At 28.9% G+C, this 24,150-nt stretch overlaps 6 protein-coding genes across 6 annotated transcripts; 1 reads left to right on the forward strand and 5 right to left on the reverse strand.

The window, feature by feature from the left end:
* Window positions 1-4,261: 4,261 nt before the first annotated feature.
* K444DRAFT_619569 (uncharacterized protein) lies at window positions 4,262-4,991 on the reverse strand. The gene is made up of 2 exons (XM_024881541.1): window positions 4,792-4,991; window positions 4,262-4,732 (listed from the first exon to the last, which is right to left on the reverse strand). Exons 1-2 carry the CDS (start codon window positions 4,801-4,803, stop codon window positions 4,430-4,432), a joined length of 315 nt encoding a protein of 104 aa, XP_024729782.1. The 5' UTR covers window positions 4,804-4,991; the 3' UTR covers window positions 4,262-4,429.
* An 8,653-nt stretch (window positions 4,992-13,644) lies between these two features.
* On the reverse strand, window positions 13,645-14,910 carry K444DRAFT_635815 (uncharacterized protein; the record flags this gene model as incomplete). Its single annotated transcript, XM_024883917.1, has 4 exons — window positions 13,645-14,003; window positions 14,209-14,596; window positions 14,645-14,711; window positions 14,825-14,910. The coding sequence occupies 4 exons, from the start codon at window positions 14,908-14,910 to the stop codon at window positions 13,645-13,647; spliced, it is 900 nt and encodes a 299-aa protein (XP_024729783.1).
* A 1,541-nt stretch (window positions 14,911-16,451) lies between these two features.
* K444DRAFT_542585 (uncharacterized protein) lies at window positions 16,452-16,652 on the reverse strand (the record flags this gene model as incomplete). Its single annotated transcript, XM_024875885.1, has 1 exon — window positions 16,452-16,652. A coding segment is annotated over one exon (201 nt), but the record flags the coding sequence as incomplete, so codon positions are not given.
* A 431-nt stretch (window positions 16,653-17,083) lies between these two features.
* On the reverse strand, window positions 17,084-18,223 carry K444DRAFT_635816 (uncharacterized protein; the record flags this gene model as incomplete). The annotated part of the gene is made up of 3 exons (XM_024883918.1): window positions 17,084-17,134; window positions 17,207-17,763; window positions 17,827-18,223. 3 exons carry the CDS (start codon window positions 18,221-18,223, stop codon window positions 17,084-17,086), a joined length of 1,005 nt encoding a protein of 334 aa, XP_024729785.1.
* Window positions 18,224-18,757: 534 nt separating this feature from the next.
* Window positions 18,758-19,725, forward strand: K444DRAFT_542508 (cell division control protein 2; the record flags this gene model as incomplete). Its single annotated transcript, XM_024875881.1, has 2 exons — window positions 18,758-19,365; window positions 19,473-19,725. Coding segments are annotated over 2 exons (861 nt in total), but the record flags the coding sequence as incomplete, so codon positions are not given.
* A 132-nt stretch (window positions 19,726-19,857) lies between these two features.
* K444DRAFT_542887 (uncharacterized protein) lies at window positions 19,858-20,058 on the reverse strand (the record flags this gene model as incomplete). Its single annotated transcript, XM_024875916.1, has 1 exon — window positions 19,858-20,058. A coding segment is annotated over one exon (201 nt), but the record flags the coding sequence as incomplete, so codon positions are not given.
* Between the last annotated feature and the right edge of the window lie 4,092 nt (window positions 20,059-24,150).

The following is a 24,150-nucleotide window of genomic DNA, read 5'->3' on the forward strand; positions in this document are numbered from 1 at the left end:
AGAAAAGAATCCTAATTATTTTATTATTTCAGATTCTAAATAGGATTTTTCTATTATTTTTAGTATTTAGGAAATAAATATAAATAAATAAAGAATCGGATAATATAATAAGCCATATTTTTTAAAAATTATATTATTTTAATAGTTTTGAGATTTAGGTTATATAATAAAGGCCGTAATCTTTTATATATAACTTATAGAAATTATATAAAAAAGCTGGTTTTTTTATAGTCTTAGAAAATAATTCCTTATAAATATTTAATTAATTAAGCTTTTATATATTATATACTATTTATACTTTACTATTTATACTTTTAATTTATTATTTTATTATTAAGTTATATTTTATATTCTAATATACTTTATATAGGTTTTTGTCTTATTATAGTTTTCTTTTTATAATAAATATATACTCGAAAAATAAAAGTAAAGATTCTAGAATAACTTATTATAAAGCTTAAATATAAATAGAAATAGAAATAGTAAATAAATTTTCTAACCTAAAATACTTCTTTTTATTACTTTATTTTAGTATTATAAACTTCCTTTAATCTAGTATATAAAATAATAATTTATTAAGACTTTTATTTATTATTATTATAGAGATTAAGCTTTTTTTTATTTACTTTATACTTGCTATAATATTATTTAGAGAATTATTTAGTTCTAAGTTCCTTATTATTTCATTTCTATAATCTCTTATTATAAATATTAACTAAATAATATAATATTCTTAATTCTAGAAATAAATAGAACCTTTAAGGAGAAATAATACTATATAACCTAAGTAATATTTAATAAGCTCTCTTTTTATCTAAATTTACTAATACTTTTATATAGTTATTAATTTTATAGCTTTATATTTCTATTTCTATTCTACTAGGCAAGTTAATTAATTTCGTAATTAAGGTATCTCAGATTACTATCTAATCTAGTATTATAGTATATCTAGATCTAGAGAAGATTATTAATAAATATTTATATTTAAATATATTAGATAAAGCTTACTAGCTAGTTAAGCTAATATCGAGATTTTTAGTAGGCTCTTAACTAATAATAAATAAGTATTAGTAAAGCTCTAGAGACTTACTTAATTACTTTTTATTCTCGTACTTTTATATAGGACCTAATAACTTTTATAATTTATTTTTCTTTTTTTATAAACTATTATATTAAATTAGCCCTATAAGTATTCTAATTTTAAATCTATTCTCTAATATATAGCCTTAGCCTCTATAAACTTGCTTTATTAATTAAATAAAGTTATAAGATTTATTATACTTATAAGTATATCTAAATACTTTTTACTATATACTATTTCCTTAAGCTATAGTATTTACTAGTATATAGCCTTGGCCTTTATATACTTGCCTTATTAATAAAGCGAATTTATAAGGTTATTTATATTCTCGAATATATCTGGATACTCTTTATTAAATATTATCTTCTAAAGCTATAGTATTTATTAGTATATATTCTTGGCCTCTATAAACTTATCTTACTAGTAAAGTAAATTTATAAGATTTATTATATTTATAAATAAATCTAGATACTTTTTACTAAATATTATTTCCTAAAGCTATAATATTTACTAGTCTATAGCCTCGGCCTCTATATACTTGCTTTACTAGTAAAGTAAAGTTATAAGATTTATTATATTTATAAATATATCTAGATACTTTTTATTAAATATTATTTTTTTAAACTATAATATTTACTAATATATAACCTTAGCCTCTATAGACTTGCCCTATTAGTAAAGCGAATTTATAAGGTTATTTATACTTATAAGTATATCTAAATACTCTTTACTAAATACTATTTCCTAGAACTATAATATTTACTAGTATATAACTTTAGTCTTTATATACTTGCCTTATTAATAAAGCAAATTTGCGAGATTTATTATACTTATAAATATATCTGGGTATTTTTTATTAAGTATTATTTCCTAAAGCTATAGTATTTACTAGTTTATAGCCTTGGCCTTTATATACTTGCCTTACTAATAAAGTAAAGTTATAAGATTTATTATACTTATAAGTATATCTAGATACTCTTTACTAAGTACTATTTCCTTAAGTTATAATATCTACTAGTATATAATCTTAGCCTCTATAAACTTGCTTTATTAGTAAAGTAAAGTTATAAGATTATTTATATTTTCGAATATACTTAAATACTCTTTACTAAATACTATTTCCTTAAGCTATAATATTTATTAATATATAATCTCAGCCTTTATATACTTGCCCTAAATTCGGGAATACTTTCCTAAATTATATAATAATATCTCTAGTAGTTTTTTTATTTCCTTTATTATACTAATCTCCCGATTTAAAATAGTAATAATATATTATATATAAGAAAAGTATATTATTCAAATAGCTCTATTTTTATACTAGAGCTATAGAAAGACATTCGTAATTTGTCTCAAACTAGTTTATTTCTAAGCTCTCTATTTGCCTTTAAGCTTGAGCTAATTTCGTATAGTAATATAAATAAGTTAATATATATTATATAAGGCTTTACTAATATATTCTTTAATAAACCCAAAAGCTTTTAAGATTCTAATTACCTCTGTTTTTTCGAGTTCGGAAGCTAGAGGTAACAGGTCTTATAAAATATCTTACTTTTTAATATAAGAAATAAAGGCTATATATTCTATTACTAAAGGATTCCGGACTTGGATTTACTCGAATGAGATAAGCCACGTTATAATAACTAGACTTTTTATACTAGAATATCTCCTTCTATTCTCGAAGTTCTTACTTAATAATTTAATAATATTATTACTACTTTCTTTATAGATTCTAAGATACTTAGTAATAGTATAACTCTTGGTATTTAGGTAAGCGGCTACCTGTATTATTATAAGAGGAAAATTAATAAGTAATTTTAGTAGCTTTATTATACTATTATTATTATTAATAAGCTACTTGTTTTAAAGACTATATTAGAGAAGCTCTCTAGATTCTTTATTATTTATCTCGTCTATATTAATTAGAATTATACTAGTATATCTTATAATAGCCACTCGATCCCGGGTTATAAAAAGAATTATACCAAGAGAACTAAATAGAAAATACTCAGATAATATACTAGATCGGCTATCTTTATTATTACTAGAATAGAATATTTCGAAATTATCTATATTATTTATAATTATAAGCTATTTCCCCGTATTTTCTTGGGATAGCCTAGTCTTAACTAATCTCTTTATATCTGCTTTATTATCCTCGAGTTCGGGGATCTCAAATCGCTATCTAATCTCGTAAAAGGAAATCTCAAAACTCGTTTTATTACTTGCCCGGACCCAAAATATAAAGTATATTAGAGATTTCAACTAGAGCTAAAATATATATTTCAAGGCAATCTGGGTTTTTCTAATTTTACTAAGGCTTACTAGAGCTATATATTAATAATTATTCTTAGTATTCTCAGTTTATAGAATTGTAATTAGCCGATTTAACTAAGACTAGTAGCTAACGAAATCTTTATTATAGCCAAAAGATAGTATCCTAAGTAGTTTTATAGGAACTAATTTAAATTAGTTATAATTCATAAAGCCATATTATAAAATTAGAGCCTAAATATCTCATATCTTTATAAGAGATTAAAAGATATAGTAATAATAAATTTCCTGCTTAGAATATAATCTTGAAAATATAAGCTATACTAAATAGAGATTAATATTTAGTAAAACTATCTACTTATAAGACGTCTTAATTACTTCTTATTTATTAATGAACCCAAAAAGCACTCTAATAAATACCGCAGCTATAGTAGTAGTATATAATTACTATATCTTATTCTTATACGAATTCGTATAGTTATAAACGCCCCTAATTATAAGATACCGAAAATTGTTTATTAATCTAGCTGCCTCTATCTCGAAACATATTATGCCTTTTTCCTTAGCTATCTTGTCTCGAGTAATATTATACTTTATTACCTTATTCCCAGATATAATATTCCTATAGTAGATTCTAGGAGCAGTGTTTTCGCAAGCTAGTCTTTATATAATTCTGTTAGGGTTACAGTTATTATATATTCCATTACCTTTATAGTTATAAGTAGCTTCAAATAGCTAATTGTAATCTTTCTCTTAATATTAATAGGTCTGGCTCATTTGCGGCTTATTTTAAACTATTAGGGAAAGGGACTTTTCTAGGTTAATACTATTTATAATATTAAACGTCTTTAATTCCTGTAACGTATATAGTAATACCGGTAGTAGTTTATCCAGAGAACCAGTCCGCTAAAATTTTCTATCCTTTTCTATCTTTCTAAAGTCCTATTATATAATACTACTATAAATACCTATAGGTTGACTAATAATAATGTCTCCAAGATAAATATTACCTTTCTTAGTCCAAACCCCCCCTCTAATACCTACTATAAGGCCGAATTTGATTAGAAAGCTATATTATATATTATTTGCAATAATAGTAGCAGGACCATTTCCTATCAAGCCGGCTGGAAGGCAAGCAATAACGATATTATATACCCCAATTCTGCCTAGTATATATTCGTTATCATCGCCGTTTTCCTTCTTTGATTTAGGATGAGTTTTATCTAGTATAGCTACCATAGCAGCCTTTTCAGTTGCTAAGGCGCAAATGACTCCGATTTGGTAGTCTTTATGTGTTCGAGTAGGATGAGCCTCCGAGACTAGCGTTCGTACAAGGCTTTGCTCTTGGCGTTGCGGCGTCTCTTTGGCAGCTTCATCCTGCATCCACTGTCTTTAGTCTCGATTCCCTAGCAGAGTTAGAGTTACGTTATACGTACCGGAGGATTCATCGCAAGGTTTGATAGTGGAAGCAATGTCGAGCTGAAATTCGCGCTAGGCAAGCACAAGGCTGTAGCCAATGCAACAGCTGGAAGTGGCTATAAGAGGGGTCAACCGAATATACGTCTATCAAGACTTCAAGATCAGATATCTCAAGGTATTGGATCGATCTCATCGAGTAAATATAGTTCTGTATTTGTGTTGGGATATCATCATGACGAGCCATTGGAAACGATGGTCTTCAGCTCTTCCTCTGGGCGCTAAACGCACAGACCAGCTGCGGACAGGGCCCATTTAGCCTTGGAGGAAAGGTTCATCGGAACGTGACACTTGCGTCACGCTTTACTGAATATGGTAAAGCGGTATGCAAAGGATTAATACGCAAAGTGCGACCTGTTAACGGGAGAGTGTTTTGGGCGAAGCCGGTTTCGAAGTTTACTGTAAAAGCGCGTCCTTCAAATCGGTGCCTCGCAGCTCTCTGCTTTGTGTGCAGTCAGCTTGCCGACCTCATGGTCATCCCGAGCGGCTGTGGTTGCTGTACCTCCTACATGATGTTCGGCACCGCTTTCGAATGTCTAACTGACTTAGACATTTGGGTATTTGCTTACTAATAGTATCATACCATTGGTGAGATAAGCGAGAGTTAGGGTAGTTGAATTCGAGTGTGTTGTTTTTTTTTCGAGAAGCCAATTTTGTTAGCAACTGTAATGCATTAAGTATGACTCTTTTCTGTTTTCTACATATAGTTAGGTTAGTACTGCCAAAACTATTCCCCGAGTTCAGATAACCATTATAATCCTTCAAGACAGAATGGGATATGCGAGGATATCTGAGTATAACCAACCAGGCTTACAAGCTCCTCCTTTCGTAGTGAATTCTTCAAGAAAGCGTACTGGAATAATCAGAATATATAGGAATTGAGAATTCAAGTAACTAACCGACAGAAGTTCTTCGGCCGAGCTCGAAGCGGTTAACTATAGAAACTTATCTGCTTGAGGAGACTACTTATCGGGATACTCTAAGGCTAGTCTTTCCCGGCGGCGGCTGCCCCGCTTCATAAGTTAGAGTATTATAAAGCCTAATACTTCGGTATCTTTATATAGCCTGTAACTTTATAGACTAATATTAATATAGCCTTTAGAATTAGTTTAAATAACAGATTAGTAGAGCAAGTATCCTTAGGCCAAGAACTTACTAATTTAATATCTCTATATATTATATCTCGAGAGGCAAGGAAATCAAGTTCTATTAGTATCTATTATTTTAATATTAAAGCCCAAAGAGTTTTAATAGTAATAGCTTACTTTATATATAATTATTACTATCTAAATCTCGTTTAGTAATATTATAGATCTATTAAAATCCGTTAGAGAGATTATTATATATTCGGAAATAGTAAAGACTATATTATTATATATAAATATTTTAATATAAATAAGGAAATTTTTATATCTAATTTTTTAGAGAATTTATACTTAATTATTAATCTCTATTTAAGCTATATACTTTATAATAAAAAGCTTAAATATAGCCGGAACTTTACTTATAATAATTACTAATTCCTTTAGCTTATAATAGTATACTTTAATATAGTAATACTATAATAATATTCTTTTTAGTAATAAAAGATCTAATAGTAACTTTTCTGAACTATAGATTTCTTATAGTATAAAAAGAGAATTAATTAAACTAAGCTTTAGTAAAAGTTAATATAAATATATATTATTAATAAATTTACTAGTATTATTACTAGTTATATTAAAGTCGGATTACTTTTTATAATATATTCTTTTCTATAATTAGAAATACTAATAATTATTATATTAGTTTCTTTTTAGTAATATAATAGTATAAGATTTTAGGTTTCTTTATTTCTTAAATAAAATAAGGCCTGAAAACTATATTAAAGTCGAGTTTAATCTCTTTAGTTAATAAGCTATATATATAATAATATAAAGTTAGTTATAAGAGTTCTAAAAGTAGCTTATTAATTTAAGACTTTTATAAACTAAAGCCGGCTTAATAAATTTAAAATCCTTTTTATAAGATTACTTTAGAGAATATAATATAGTATTATAACTTCTTATAATCTAGTTTAGATATAAGGCAGTTCTTATAATATATAGAAAGGCAATTAGGTAAAATTAGAGTTATTACTATTATTAGATTATTAATACCAAAACTAGAACTATATAAGAAAATAGGATAGCAAGTACTATAATTAATAATATTACTAGCTAGAAAGTTATAAATACTATAAGATATTTTTCTAATAATAAGCTAGAGAATATTAGTATTTAAAATAAGGCTTAGAAGCTAAAATTATATAATTATCTCTAAAATACTTTAAGGTAATAGAAGTAAATATATTTAATTAGTTCTAATTCTGCCTTTATTTAAAATAGACTTCCTTAATTCTTTTATAGTAAATTCTATAAACTAAGTCTATTTTAATTTTATTTTAATTTTAATTTTTATTACTTCTTTCTTTCTTTTTCTTTCTCTCTCTCTCTTATATCTGAAATAAAATAATAAATATATAATATAATATTTAGTATTATATTATAAAGTAAAAAAGAAAGCTTATTAAAATTAAGAAGAGAATTTTCGAGAAATAGCTTATATAAGTTTAAGAAAGCTTATTTTTAAACTCGAGTATTCGAGAAATATAAATAGGAAAAATATTAAAAGACTAAAGAGAATCTTTATAAAATAAGGCTATTTATAACTATTATTACCTAATTATATATTAGTAATTATTATTAAATAAGATTTAAATATTATATTCTAATATTTAGAGAAAATATTTAAAGATATTCTTTATAATATATAAGATATTTTACTAAAACTAATATTGCCTCTAAAATATATATTTAAATATCTCTATAACTAATATTAGATTCTAGCTATTCTGGAAATCTTAGTATTAAAAAATAAATAATAAATAATAAATTTATATTTATTAGATTTAATTATAAAACCCTTAATAGCTTCTAGAAAATAGCTAATATTATTTCTATCTAGTAATAAATCTAGAGGCCTAAGTTGCCTTAAGTAAAAACTATTCTAATTTATTAAATTTTATTAATAATAAATTTTATAAAAAGATCCGGAATTACTAATAGTAAAACAAGTTCTTTATTAAGAAATAATAGCAGATATATTTATTTAAGAGTAAGCAGAAAAATCCGAGCTAGCTTCTAAAATAATAAAAGTATAAAAATACTTTTAATATCTTACTAGTTATTTATAGTTTCTAATCCGGGCCTGGATTTTTCTTTAGTAATATATAAGAACTTCTTATTATATAATTTAATAAGATTTATTAGATAACTCTTATTATAATTATATAAACTAACTTCTTATATAAGAAATTCTATATTATCTTAATTATATTTTCTAAATATAATCTTTTATTTTAAGTAAAAATATAGATCTTATATTTAAAACTAATTAATTTATTATAAAAGCTTTATAGCTAAGAGTTTTATAAGTATTAGAAAACGATTTTAGTTTCCTGAAATTATTTTTTAATTTAAGTAAGCTCTTTTCTAAAATAAGAAAAGAAAAAAAGCAGTAATTTATTTAGAATAATATTATTATTATAGCTTGTCTTATTTTATTATTATATATACTTTTTAAAGATCTAAAGTTATTTAGTCTATATATAAAAATTATTAAGGCTTTAATTAAGCTACTATTAAAGAAATTATTATATAATATAATAAAGTAATAATTTTCTAGTATAAATTAAATAACTAGTAAAATTATTATATAAGAAACTAAAACTATATTTAGTATATATATAGGAAATATAATAGATTAGTTTGAATTTAGCTATTAATAGTTCTATTTCTTTATATTACAATATTTTACTCATATAATTAAAAAGTATATAAAGAAGAAAAAAGATTAACTAAAACTAATAATTAAAGAATCTAATTTCGTTATTTAGTACTAGTTTACTTTCTTAGCTAATTAGCTAGGCTTTAATTCGGAAATTATCCGGAAGCTAAAGACTAATAATTTATTTAGGGCTAAGGCTTATAACTTTATTCTAAAGTATAATTTTCTCGAGCTATATAATATTAATTTAGAGCTTTTTAAGAAATATATAAAGTATTTAGTAAGAGTATATATAAAAGCTATTAAGAAATAATAATAGTATATTAAGCCTCTAATAATAATAAATAGGCCTAGTAAGTTTCTTTTATAATAATATAGTTAGTTCTTCTAAATAATATATAAGTATAAATAGAATTATCTTTTTTTAAATATTTTTAATAATAATACTAATATAAGAGAAAAGAATATTATATTAATCTTTATTTAGAAATTAATATATTTTATATTCTTTAATAAATAGCTACTAAATATAATAAATAAAGTATTATAAAAGTAATTATTATAAAAACCAGAAAGTATTATAATTAGAAAAAATAATAAATTATCTTTTTATAATACTATTTCTGGGCTAGCTCTAATCTAAGGCCTAATAAACAAGTATTTAGTATAGCGAGAAATACTAAAAAACTACTTAATACTTCTATTTTTATTAAGCTAGAAATAAATAATATTAGTATTTATTTTATAAATAAGTAAGATTATATATATTCTCTTTCTATAATTATATATATTAGAAAACTAAAACTAATATAGAAAATTATTATATATATTAATAAAGATAATATAAATATCTCTTAATACTAAATAACTTTCTAGATATATTAAAGAAAAGGTTTTTAAGACTAGTAATACTTTATATTATATAATAATTCTTTTAAGATAAAGTAAATAATAACTAAATATATTCGAAAAAAATATATATTTAATAATAATAAAAGGCTATAGCCTTATTTTAGAAAGATATTATAATATGGTAATTAGTAATAATATATATATTATAGTAATTATACTAAGAGAAGAAAGCGAGATTAATAAATTACTAATTACTTTTAAAGTAAGTATTATAAGAAATAAGCCCTAGTATTTAATACTCGAACTAAAAAGAAAAATAATTATAGAAAAATAAATATATAAAACTTATATAAGTCTTGATTTTTATACTAGATTTAATTCTTATATTATTATAATTCTCGTTCTAGACTTAGTTCTTATACTAGACTTAATTCTCGTATAATATATAATAATTATACTAGTATATAAGCTTATAATAGTTTAAAATCTCATATAATAATATTTGCTTCTACTAACCTATATACTTTTACTAGCCTTAATTCTTATACTAGCCTTAATTCTTATATTAACCCAGATTCTTATACTAGTATATAAACTTGTACTAGTATATATAATTATTAAGAAATTTTTATTAATTTAGTAAATTAAAAGCCAGATAAATATTATAATATTATTATAAATAACTAATATATTTCTTTTTCTTATATATCTAAGTCTTATTTTATTTTACTAGAACTTTTTTTTAATAACTTTAGTCGAGTAAAAAAGAAAATAAATAATTGGTTTACTAAATAGCTAAAGTACTTTTTAGAACCTTATTTAATAGTTATCTCGGTTATTCTATTTATAAATAATCTCGCTATTATTATATTATCTTAAAAAGAAAGATAAATAAGATAAAAATAAAGTATTATTATTTGAGGTTTATTATATTAATAGATATATAATTAATTTAATTATATTATTTTAATTACTTAGTTAATAACTATATTAAGAAGAAAAACTAATATATTTACTATATATAATAAATATATTAGTTCTTATTAAAAGTATAAAGCCTAATATATTACTAATATATATAGAAATTAGCTAGTATATTTTAATATTATTATTATTATTAGAAGTTCTTACCTAACTAAAGTATTATTAGAGGCTATCTTATTATTTTATATATTTTTAATACTAATACTAATTATATTATTACTTATTATTTAATAGATATCTATAGAAGTATAGAAGTAAAATATATAATATATAAGTAAGTAACTAATAAAGTTCGGGAATATATTAAGTTTAAATAAAAATATAGAATATTCTTAATTTTATTATTTAAAAGAAATATAGGCAAATATATATAATATTATATAGTTCCCGAGTTCTAATTATTTTATACTACTTATTAGTATTATAATAAATAAAATAATAACTTCTTTAAATAAATATTTTTATCTAATATTTGCCTTATAGCCTCTCGGGCTTATTCTTCTATATAACTATTTATATAAACTTTATATTAAGTTATTAGTTAGGGGTTCGGTATCTTTTTATAAATAGATTTATATAAGATTATATTTTAACTCTTTCTTTCTTTAATTTTAGATCTAATTAGATTCTTAATATTAAGATCTTAGTAATTTACTATAATATAATTATATTTATTAACTTAATTAATCTTATTATATTTTATACTATTAGTAATATAATTTCCGATAATAAAGAAATATATATTAAGGATCTAGATAGAATAGTTTAGGAAATATTCTAATAGTTATCTTAATTAAACTTATATATTTAGAGTCTTATTTAAATAGATTTATTATTTATTATCTGACCTATTACAAGTATTTTTCAGGATAGTTATTAGTAAAGCTTCTTCTAGTATTAATTATAGCCTATTTTCAGAGTTTATTTACTAGAATAAAATAATTCTTCTTATTTTTATATTATAATTATAAAAGTTCTCAAGAAGCTGCTTTATATAAAGTAGCTAGCTAGCTATACTAATACTCGTTATAAATAATAAGACTATTCTATATTTATTAAAATAGATCTTCTTATTATAAGGCCCTTTAATAATAGCTCTTAATTTAGTAAATTAGAATAAGTTATTATTAATAGAAAGACTTTATATAAATTCTTTCTATTACTAAATAATAAAAACAATAATATTCTAATCTTTATTATATAAATACTATTATATAAATATATATAAATATAACTAGAGAAAAGTACTATAGCTTGCTTTTAGAATATAAAAGTATATATATTAATTTAGTTAATACTTCTAGGGCCTCGAAATCTTAGTATAGATCTAATAAATATCCGGTAGGAATTTAATAGAAACTATATATAAGGATTTCTAATTATAGAAATTCCGGTAAAGAATTTAATATATCCGGTAAAGAATTTAATATATCCGGTAAAGAATTTAATATATCCGGAAAAGATATAAAGTTATCTAGAAATAGTATATAATAAGGAAATATATTATTAGTATACTAAATAGCTTTCCCGAAATATGAGTTCAAGTAATAGTTATAACTATTATTACTAGAACCTAATAAATATTTAAAAAAATCTTATAAAAGTAATATTATATAATTAATAAAAAAAGTAATTAGAATAGCAGCTATTATAGAAGTAGTCTAGTTCATTTTATTAGTAGTTCTCGCTTTACGGGAAAGATACTTACTACTAATACTACTATTTGCATTAATAAGTATAGGTTAGGCTTCTATAATATAGTAATAAGAACTATATAAATTACTTTTTTAATTACGGCCACTTTCCCTAACTAATAATAGAGTTTATATAACTTCCAAAAGTAAGAGGAACGAGATTTATAATAGTTAACCGTTCTATTTACTATATAATCTTTATATAATTACTTATAAGGCAAAGAATATTGCCCCCCAGGAAAGCAAGAATTAAAAGTATATAATATCGAGTAGTATCTTCTAAATACTTGTAGACTTGCAGGTAAAAAACATACTTAAGAAAATGGTATATTATATAAGTATATAGAAACCTAATTGAAATCCTTACTATATAGAAAACAATAGAAAGGGCTATAATAGCTGCAAGTGCTATAGTATACTACTGAATAGTATCTATTTCCGAGAGGTCTTAATAAGATTAATATAGTATAAAGACCAAATATACCGAGCAGTAGAAATGATACAGGTCCCGATAGATCGGTTTATGGGAACGCATTCAAGCTAGAAGCCAAAAGCTGCCATAATATTCAGTATACTTGCGTATATTAATTAGGTAGTTGTATTCTAGTAATGCGCCTCCAGAAGTGACGCCTTTAGAAGTGATGCCTTTAGAAGTAATGCCTCCAGAAATGGCTCCTCCAGAAATCGCCCCTCTAGGAAATGGCTGTAATTTGCCGTTTCGTTTCCGTCCAGGTTCTAATTATGTACGTATGAAATATAATCACTTAAAATTATTCAACTTTATATATATGGCCTATTCTGATAATCAAGTTCTCAAACTGCGAGGATTTGATCCCCAGGGCAAATATGTCTAAGCAATTGCAAAATAGAAAGACCAGAAAGAATACTCAGGAAAACTTCCGACGAAGGAAAATCAATCTCATTAGCAAAGCAGACGATCTCTACCGCTTCTTTGGGGCGGATATCTTCTTGGTTATCCGAAAGAGAGGCAAATACTGTGGGTATAACTCGAGAGAAGAGCTGGACTGGCCGCCAGTAAAGGAGGAGCTCGTAAGTCTCTCCTACCGCCATCTCAAGATTGCGACCAACAAACTCTTAGGAACATGAGATTAGGAAGCCAGCAGACTTTAATATTACCAAAGAAGATGACAAGGCAATGTGAAGGAATAATGGCTTTGGAGATCATATACTTAGTATAGGCCGCTAGAGCACTGACTCAGACGTTATATGCCTTACTCTGAGAGATTTCCTAAGGGGTTATGAAATATGTTCGCGATAGCTCTAAATTAATAAGCATGGCGATATCAGTACATCCATCTCATATTGCTTAGCCCTGCCATCTACCCGAAATCTAGAGAGCCTTGCACCAGGCTATGGTGAATAACTAAAGAAGATGAAGCGTAAAAGGGAGCAATTGTGAAAACTACTTAACTTACTTGTTCTTCATACTCAATTTGAAATATTTCCAACCCTAAGTCAGCTAATACGCTTCATCAGCATCTGAACAAGATTTTGGGCAAGTTGACCACCCTCCCCAATCAATGATAGGAATTCGGGACAGTGAATGAGACTTTCCACCTCGCACGCTGTATATAGCATCACCAATAACCTCAAATCGTCCATGGTATCGACAAGATCCGGTGTGTGGTCAGTAGAGAAGGTGTATCGTAGAAGCGCTACAATGTCGGGTCGCCGGACTGCATATAGAGTGAACGATGTTAATGTTTTGTGAAGCTTGAACAGAGCGAGGGTTTTCAAGGACTTGATGTCCCATCTGGGGAAGACATATGTGGTCTCCTCCGCCATTGGTCCTGGCTCTATCGATCCGATTGAGTCTGATGATCATTCAAGCAAAGAGAACCAGGTAGAGTCTCGATGAGAAGACGTCACGTGGTTATGATTCCCTTTTTATTGAAGAATCGCGCAACGAGGGTAGAGAAACTGGTTCGAAGGCAAAGTTGCTCATTTGTACTCGTAAATTCGCTTCCTGAAGACTCTTCGACAATATCTTCGATGCAGCTTCGTCGAGACTAGGCACACGGTTTGAAACAACAGAAGAGGCCGTCCTCTCATGAGTGTTCCGGCGACTCCGACCCCGTGCTTCTTCCTCTTCCGGTACAATGTCGAAGTCAGTGGAGTCGGGATTTTCGAATTTAGATTGATCCCAGTTCTGAGAGTTGTTTGCGCCGACCAATTTTGCTCTTGCCAACAGTTCTAGCATGCCTTGCATTTCTTGATCTCCGCTGCCTCGCAGCTGTGCACTGGCAATTCCAGCATCGTTTGTTCTCCATCCTAACTTCAGTTTCATATATTCCACAGATCTCTTCAAGACCTCTTGCCGATTTTGAATGAACTCGTCAGCGACGAGGTTTCCTGTACTTCGGGTTTTGGGAATGAGAAGTTCGCTCAGCAATTCCGACGGCGGCCTCTTCCGCCGTTATTGATAGAGGAGCCGTATACGCCTGAAGTCGCTCACCCTATCCTCGACTTCTTTTGCAAGTATACGTTCAGTAGGTTGCGGAGGAACTTCTGCGATAACAGAGCTATCTTCGATAGCCTCCTCGACGCGACGGAACAATATCCACATTCGTCACTACTGCAGTCAGTCCATTTCTTTTTCACTGACCAATAATTCAATATAATATATAGAACTTACCACTGAATAATTACGGTATCCGTAGCTTGAGTTTCTGCTTCGCATTCCGGGCAGGTGATTACTGCCTGCTTTTGCTTGAAGACCATAATTATATTGACCTTCTATCTAGCCCGGAAGTATATAGACTATTCCCTATTTCTAGTAAGCTCTCTTCCATTTCTGCTCTCTTCTATAGTATATTCCTTGCGAACGACTTTGTTCTTGCCAGATAGATACTCGAAACGCTTAACGAGTATTATTTTAAATATCTAATATATAGGGCCATTTTAGTACTTTATTATATAAGGGAATAAGTCTGATTCATACTTATATTCCATAAGTTAACTAATTCTAAAGGTATTAGTATTATATTTCCTAGTGTATTTTCCAGGGTAATAGGCGCTTGTTGCTAATATATTCCAAGACCTCTGGAAGAAGACTATACTATAGATATCTGCCTCTGGAAATATAGCAGGAGCCCTCGGATATCTATAATAGTAGCTCGGATCTGTATTCTAGGGTTATTAATTAACGGCTTTATTAGATATTTCCAGAAGGTTGGGGCACTTATAGTACTCTAGCTATATCTTTTATATGGCTTAATATAATGTTTGTTATCTTATTTTGTGCCTCGATTTTTTTATCTAGTACTTTAAGCCGAGTGATTTTATTCGTCTAAGCGAATCCTATAATAATGAATTGACTACCTGAACTCGGATAGCCTATAAAGTACTATCTAACTTGTTTAATTTGCTAAACTCTAGTTAGTTTCTATACCCTCTCTCAAATTAATAGCCATATACCTTATTGCCGTAATTACTAATATCGTGATTGTCTCGCTACTAGTATATAGCTTCCTCTATAGCTCTGCTATATCCTCTTTTTGTTTTACCTATATAAACTTCTTTATTATATTCTTTCTCTAATTCCCAGATCTATCTATATATAAATTCGTTCCATATTTCTTATTAACTTTGAGTTGGAATTCAAGTAAGATATTATACTAATCTTTAGCTATATCTCGTATTATTATTCCTAGCTCCTCTAATTCGGGGTATAATGTGTAATTCTGCCAAAGCGCGACTACCTGCATATAGACTAATCAGTATCTGCAGTTGATTTTAGGTAAAAATTGATTGTTTACTTGAAGAAGAGCTTTATTAAAGGTATATAGCTCCTTCGCCAGAGCCTAATACTCCTTTGCAGATCCGCGACTCTCACTTAACGATTTCCCAAGTCTCCATGCGATCTCCCCGACCGCGATGAGATCTCTTATCGAGCCAAACGTAATACCAAACGATATTACGTATTGTTTATAGATCGAGGGGGTATGTTTCGCTAAGGTTTGTCGAGGTTAACTCAGGCCTGACAAGTCGACGTTGAAGACGAACCTGAGCACCCACTCCGGCAGACGGCAGCGCACTTGACGCAAGGCTTTGCAAGGCTGCGCGTCATGAGTCATCGGCTGGCGAAACAAATACTCTTTAAAAGCCCTACACGTACATTTAGGACTGTGACATCGAGGAGAATATAATCTCTATTGCATACGCGTATAAGTCGATCAATTTCTTGAAAAGTACTACTCCGAAGATTTAGTGGGGGTTACAAGTCCCACGCGGATTGCTAACGTCCCGTGCAATCCTGTTATCTACTTCGTCTTATTGAACCGATACTCGACACGCAAGTGACGTCGATTTATCTTTGAAAAACATTGTGGATTCTTCGATTTCCTAATGACCCAAGGCATAAACTTCTCTGAGCTATCAGCGTTACTTGTAAGCACAATTGTGATTCGATCCTTGCTCTTCTCCGTCCCTGAATATGTACGTGTCGCGAGGGTGTGATCAGGTGTTCTCTTCTAATTCATACTAGTCTCGTCCATATTTAGAATATTACGCGGTTCGTACTCTTTGCAGAGCTGTTGGAGCCGTTCCATTTGTACGAGATTATCAGGGTCATCGATCACTGTCAAGGGCAGTCCTCTGAAAGGGAGACTATGCCGAAATTACTCTATTGCTAGAAAAATTCTAAGCTAAAGAGAAAGAGGAAAAGAAGGAGTGGTCTCGTCCAGCTATATAGGCTCTGAAGTTCTTTCCTGACATCACTCCCTTGCGACAGGAATCTTCCCTAAGGCCCTCGTATTAGCTGGCATACAAACCGTGCAGCACTGACGTCATGCACTCTCCACCCGACATCGCACCATCATAGGCTATATATCACACCACTTTGAAATAAGTCCCGTGTGTTTAGGTAGCTAGTATAGCAACCAAACAAAAGTAGTTACTTCATTGCTGGTAGTTCCGAAATATTAGGATCTAGAGAGTGACGATTCTGCATTAAAAAGGGGCTAAGTCAGTACACGATAAATAGAAAGAGTGTACTTTGGAATCCTTATACACTTACCCAGGATGCTGATATTGGCCCTCTAGAATCACTCCCTTCCAACTCAGCGTTAGGTTGCGGATACACGGATGGATGTGGGACAAAAAGCCGTTTTCCATCCCCCGATAACTCTGGCTTGCCACTAGGTTCGTTGTTGACGGGCTGCGTGGATCTTGCGTGACGCCGACGAAAGAAAAAAAGGAAGAGCGGGAAACCGATAAGGAGTGCAGCGCCAATGAGCGAACCAACGACAATCCCAGAAATTGCCCCGCTAGAGAGTCGAGATGGCGACGGCACAGGTAAGGTGGATTTGGAGGTGCTAGTCGGCCCCGTCACCGCGATCCCAGTGCTGGTGCTTTGGATTAAGCTTGTAATGAAGTCAGAGCTCTGCCACCGAATCTGTATTGGCCAGGCAATTTGCCATAGTGTCGTTATTCCTGTTTCTGTGAAGGTGTATTGTGACAATGAGCTCTGGTCGTAAATATTGTCTGCCACCGTGACTACCTGAGAGCCAGTTGAGAAGCCGCTATTACAGCCATCATATACGATCCCACCTCCTCCAGTTTGACTTTCCCACGCTGGGCAAACATAGCCTAAGAATGTTAGAATAGAAGGAAAAGGATAGAAGGGGTATGACTCACTGCTTGGACAGCAAAAGGCAATGGTCTCTCCGCTGGCCGAGGAAAGCTGATACGGCGACGGAGGAGGAGAGCAGGTGTGGTAGTTTGAAGGACAGTACAGACCAGGAGAATAATAGCTCGTCATCCATGCAAATCCTTGCGAGTAGTATTTCCCAGAGGGACAACAGGAACTTATTGCGCAGCCTGGAGTGCGACGGGGATCTGAGCCAAAGTCGCGTTCTGATATGTTTCGGGTGCACGTACCGGCTGTGGTGTACCTCCAGGGGAAGCCAAGTCCCCAAGTTTGGAAGTCATAGTGATCAGTATAACAGTCTGGAGGGAAGGACAACGATGTTGTAATTGGTCCAATATTGGTGAAGGTCGTAAAAGTCGGCGAACTATAAGTTATCGATGCCATTTTTGCTTTCAGGAGGGAGCGACAATGAGGTTTACAGGAAGGGTCCCGGATTATAAAGGCTCAGTGCCTTCTACCACAGGGCGTATTCAAGGGGCTGGCCTACAGGGAATGTCCACACTTAAAGCGAAGAGATTCGAAAATCAAACTATATAATTGGTTAGAATCTCGATCTGCAGTGCGCGCAACAAACTCTAACACTCGCTTGCCGACCCTGACCCTGTTAAGGCACTCCCTGCCAATCCGTCTCGGGATGTCTCCTGGCCGACTTACTCTGGGGATATGCGTCGAATTTTACTCCTTCCGTCGCACAGAGGGTAGCCTAAAGTTTAAGTGGCTTCTGTGTCGAAAAGTGTGCAGATTGACGTGATCCTCTCACCTTCTTGCTGTCTGGCCCTTGCTCCTTTTAATTGCGTGGCTGTTGTAAGAAGGTTAAGATTGGTCAAGAATTCAGCAGTCAGTTCGGCATTCGATCGAAGAGGTTAGGAAAAGGAGGATGGAAAGGGTGGCGGACTGGGATAACAAGTGTCGCATTAGATTCGCCTCGAAGCCGAAGATGAAGGTGTCCCCAGTACCGCAATTCGCGAAATTTCTCTCCTTAAAGAAATGAACTACCCAAACATTGTCCGTCTCCTCAACATCGTACACGCTGATGGCCACAAACTCTACCTCGTCGTCGAATTTCTGGATCTAGATTTGAAGCGATACATGGAGGCGCTCCCAGTGTCTGATGGTGGACGAGGCAAATCTCTTCCTGAAGGATCTGGACCTGACTTGGGAAGACTCGGCTTGGGAGACGCGATGGTAAAGAAGTTCATGAGTCAATTGTGCGAGGGTGTTCGATACTGTCACAGCCATCGCGTCCTACATCGAGATCTCAAGCCGCAGAATCTATTGATCGATCGCGAAGGAAACCTTAAGCTTGCGGATTTCGGTCTTGTGCGCGCTTTCGGTGTTCCTCTTCGCACCTACACCCATGAAGTTGTCACCCTCTGGTACAGATCACCAGAGATTCTACTTGGAGGCCGCCAATACTCGACTGGTGTTGATATGTGGTCTTTTGGATGTATCTTTGCTGAGATGTGCACTCGGAAACCCCTATTCCCTGGCGATTCTGAGATCAATGAAATCTTCAAGATCTTCCAGTAAGTTTACATCCGAGTAATTGTCGCTCCTTCGCTGGTCCTCTAGGGGCCACTGCCATGAAGGCCGAGCTATCTTCCTTTGCCATAATACATGCTTACGTAACCAGACTGTTAGGCATCCCCACCGAAGCCGACTGGCCCGGCGTCATGGACAAGACCTGCTTCCCCGACTTCAAATCCTCCTTCCCCAAATGGCAACGCGACCAATTCAAACCCCTCTGCACCAACCTCGGCGATCACGGCCTCGACCTTCTTGAAATGATGCTGGTCTACGATCCTGCCGGCCGCATCTCTGCCAAGCAAGCCTGCATCCATCCCTACATCCATCCCTACTTCGAAGATGGTAACTTAATCTATTAGTGTTCTCACAACGTGTGTGGCATGGCTCTATAGCCACCAGGGGCAAAATCGTGGGGCCTGCTCGGCTATCATGCCCTTAGAATGTCCAGGACTGGGGAAACCTGCAACCCATGTGATCTATTAATAACGGTATCAAAGACTCAATCCATGCTGATGTTTCGTATGGGTTACGAAGTGTAGAGCACTCCCTATGAAGGCCGAGTACCCTTGGTATGGACAGTCAAAGCCTTCGCCGGCAGCCCGAGGACAGAGATGCTGAGCCCGGATATGGCGGCCAAGACTATTAATACGGGAGAACTTATGGTCCCGTTTCCGGCGGCCTGCCTTCTTATTAACCTATTTGTAAAAGGCATAGTATAGTATAGGTACTACGGGCCGCTCTTTAACTTCTATAGGAGCTATAGAGTCCGTATCTGAATCTTCGTCTGCTAGTATCTTGGTTTTCTAGTTAATATCAAATTCTATATCAGTTTCCCCTTAGGAGATATCCTCTTTCTCCTCCTCTTTATTCGTATCTATACTCGTATATATATAATAAACCTTTAGATGCCCTCTCTTTTTTAGTACCTTATATTAATAAGGGGTTTCTTGCTTCTTATAAAGTTATATAAGGTTATTAACGAGCTCGACCCGTATTTCAAAAATTTGATCCTTAATTAAGCTATTAAATAGCTTAAAGAATAGTTTGGTTACTTTGCCTTACTTCTCGAGCTTATACTTAAAAATTAGTAAAGTAATTATATTAGCTAGATAGATATCCTATAATTATTAATTGACTTTAGTAATATAAATAGTTTTATAGAACTCTATAATAGTTTTCTCGAGTAAATTATTCTTTAATTAGTATTTTAAGGTATTAATATTAGCTTATATACTTTTATATTTCTCGAACTACTTTATTTCCTTAACTAATTTAATAGTAAGAAAACTATAATATTTGAAATTTCATATATATTAAGTATATTTTTTAATAAGCTTAAGAAACTTGAGGTATTAACTAATTTCAAATTTCTATATATCTATTAGATATTTCGGGGCTCTTTTATAGCAGATTAGCCTACTAATTACTCGAATAAAATTATTTTATTATATAAAGCCAAGGTATATTACCTAATAGTTCTAATTAATAAATAATAATACATAATATTATTTATAAATATCTTTCTAATAGCTTATAATTTACTAGTACTCTTCGGGAATTAATACTTTTATAATAAGATATATTAGCTAAGCTTAGTAATAACTTATAAAAATCTATAAAGAAGTAAAATAAGAAATACTAAAAATCTATTCTTTAATTTTTTTCTTAAAACTTACTATAAATTATAGAATTCGAGCTTTTTTTTAAACTTATTTATTTGGCTAATATAAATAAAATAATACTAGTATTTTAAGTAATCTAGAGCTTTAGTTTTAGATATATAAATTCTATTAGTAATATATTTAATATCCCGAAAAATAGGCTTTTATATCTAGTTCTTATTTTATTAGAGACAAATATAATTAGTATTAGATAAAACCTCTAGACTATAAATATTATTTAGAGAATTGAATTTGTTTTTAAATATATTATTAGTAAGTATTAAAGCTAATATAAAAGTAATTCTATAATATATGAGATTTTTTATTTCATAAAATATAAATACTTTTCTAATTTAAATTAGCTAGCTAAAGAAATAAAAATTAAATATAGAAAGTAATTCTATTTATTTCTTTTTCTTTTTACTAGATCTTTTAATATATTTTAGATTAAGCTTTATAATAATAATAAATAGCTATTCTTTAATTCGAGGCAAAAATAACTAAAACTTAATATTTTTATACCGGAGTCTAATAAGAGCTTTAGGTTAAATAGTAATATAGCTAATAAGAATTAAAAAAAGTAATAACTAGATTTTTAGCTATTTATAAATAAATACCTCTATATTATATATCTAGTAAATATTCTAAAATTAGTATAAATCCTTAATAAAAAGCCCTAACTTTTCTTTTTTCGAGTTATTAAGGTCAAATACTAGTATTAGAACTTATAGAATCTATTATTATAAAATAAGTATAAGAATTTAAAAAAAATAGAAATAAGTAAAATATATTATATATATTATATAAGATATTCTTTTTTATATATTTTTTTACTAATTATATATATATTATACTAAGGATTTTCTAATATATAATAATAAAGAATTCTTTCTTAATTTATAAGTACTTTATTTACTAGAAGAAATATATTTTAAAGTAGCTAGGTTTATATATTTTAAGAGCCTTATATAAATCTTATATTATTCCGAAAAAAGGCAAGCTTGGATTTTCTTTTCTTAATTATTTAATAATAAAATTATAAAACCTATTAAAATATAATTAGTAAATATTTATATTAAATAATCTTTTATAAAATAAGAGATTTACTTCTTTTATTTTTCTAATTTTACTTCTATTATAGCTTTAGTTTTATTATAAGAATTAAATAATATAATTTCTTTTTCTTTAAACTCTTATATTATTTACTTAATATCTATAGCTTTAGTATTAGTATTAGGTTTAGAAACAGACTTATTATTAGATAGAGAATTATAGCTAGAATCTTTAGTAAAGTCAGAATTAGAACTAAAGTTACTATTATAAGTATAGTTTAATTTCCATATCCGGTTTTTTCTTTTTAACTTTATTTATAATTTATATATTTGAGATTATTTCTTTCTATTTAGTAAAGTTAGGGAAGCTTTATCTCGGCTATAATAAAGGGTTTAATACTAAATAAAATATCGGGAAAAACAAGCTATATTATTACTAGATAAATAGCTTTATAAGAAGAGATATAAATACTACTTTATAAGAAGTAACTATAAATCTTATAGATATAGCTATTATAATACTATACTAGCTCAGTAATATATAGGCTAATTAAACTTATAAGTACTGGAAAGTAATAAGAGAATTGAGTATAAAGAAGAGCGAAAAATAAATAATTAAGGGTAATAGTAAAAAGTAAATAGTTTAGTAGTACGAGAGATAAAGAAGTAATAGAGTAAAGTAATAAATAAATAAGTAGGTCTAGGAGGTATAAAGAATAAAGTAAAGAATAAAGAATAAATTTGAAAGTCGAGGATAAAGTAGTAGGAATATATATATCTTATAATACAAGAGCAGGAAGTTTAAATAGGTAATATAATCTATTTTCTACTTGAAAACTTTTCCTTAAGAGAGAGCCTGCGGTTTTCAGGAGAGTTAATGAGTTCTGCTATTTCTAGAGGTGAGAATAAAGTTAGAAGAATAATACTCTCTATTTAAAATAGTAATAAGAGATACTTGCTAAATTTTTAGTAGCCTTAGATTAAGTACTTAAGCAAGTAGAGAGGTAATATAAAATAGTAGGTAAATACTTACTAAAAATAGTAATTAAATTACTAATATCTAGAAAATAATAGTTTATATTTATAGAACTATTTTAGATATTTTTTATAGGCTATATTTCTTATTTATTAATAAGAGATATTATTTTAAAGTTTAGAAACAGGTTATTAGCTTTATTTTAAAAAAATTAGAAAAACTAAACTATTTTTTACCTAAAATATATTAAATTATTTCTTTATTTAATTATTTAAAAAAGATTTCTAAAAGAATATTAGCTAAAAGACTTAGTTATTTAGCCGAAACTAGTAATTTATTATACTTCTCCTAAATAGGAAAAAGGCTATATAAGTTAGCTATTAATATTACTTTATTATTATAAAATAAAATAGAAACTAATAAGTTTTATAAGCTAAAAACTAGTATTTTTTTTCTAGATATTAAAGGTGCCTTTAATTATATATTTAAGAATAGACTATTATAGATTATAATTAGTTTATTACTATTTACTAGCTTTATTTTCTAGATATTATTATTTTTAAATAACCGGGTATTATAACTAGCTTTTAATAATAATATTAAAATATTTAAATCTATATTTACTAGTATTTTATAAAATAGTTCTATATTATTTATATTATTTCTGATTTATATCTGAAATCTATTTAAATTAATAAATATTAGTTTTAAGTTTTATTTAAATAATATAATTCTTATTATTACTTTTAAAAGTCTTAAAAAAATATAAAGACTTTAGAATAAGAAATAAAAAATATAATTAATCTAGGAAATAAAAATACTATTAGCTTTAATATAAATAAAACTAAGCTTATTTATTTTAATAATTTCAAAAACAAATCTAGCTTAAAATTATTTAATAAAGAACTAATTTCTTTTAGTAAAATAATTAAATAAATAGAAATATATTTTAATAAAAATCTCAGATTTAAGTAATATATAGCTTATAAGGCTTCTAAAATAAAACAAGTCTTTTATAAAATATAGAAACTTATAAATATATTATATAATTTATTTTTATTTATAATTAAATAATTATATTTAGCTTATATTACT

This window comes from Hyaloscypha bicolor (assembly GCF_002865645.1).
Source record: "Hyaloscypha bicolor E unplaced genomic scaffold K444scaffold_165, whole genome shotgun sequence".
Lineage (NCBI taxonomy): Eukaryota > Fungi > Ascomycota > Leotiomycetes > Helotiales > Hyaloscyphaceae > Hyaloscypha > Hyaloscypha bicolor.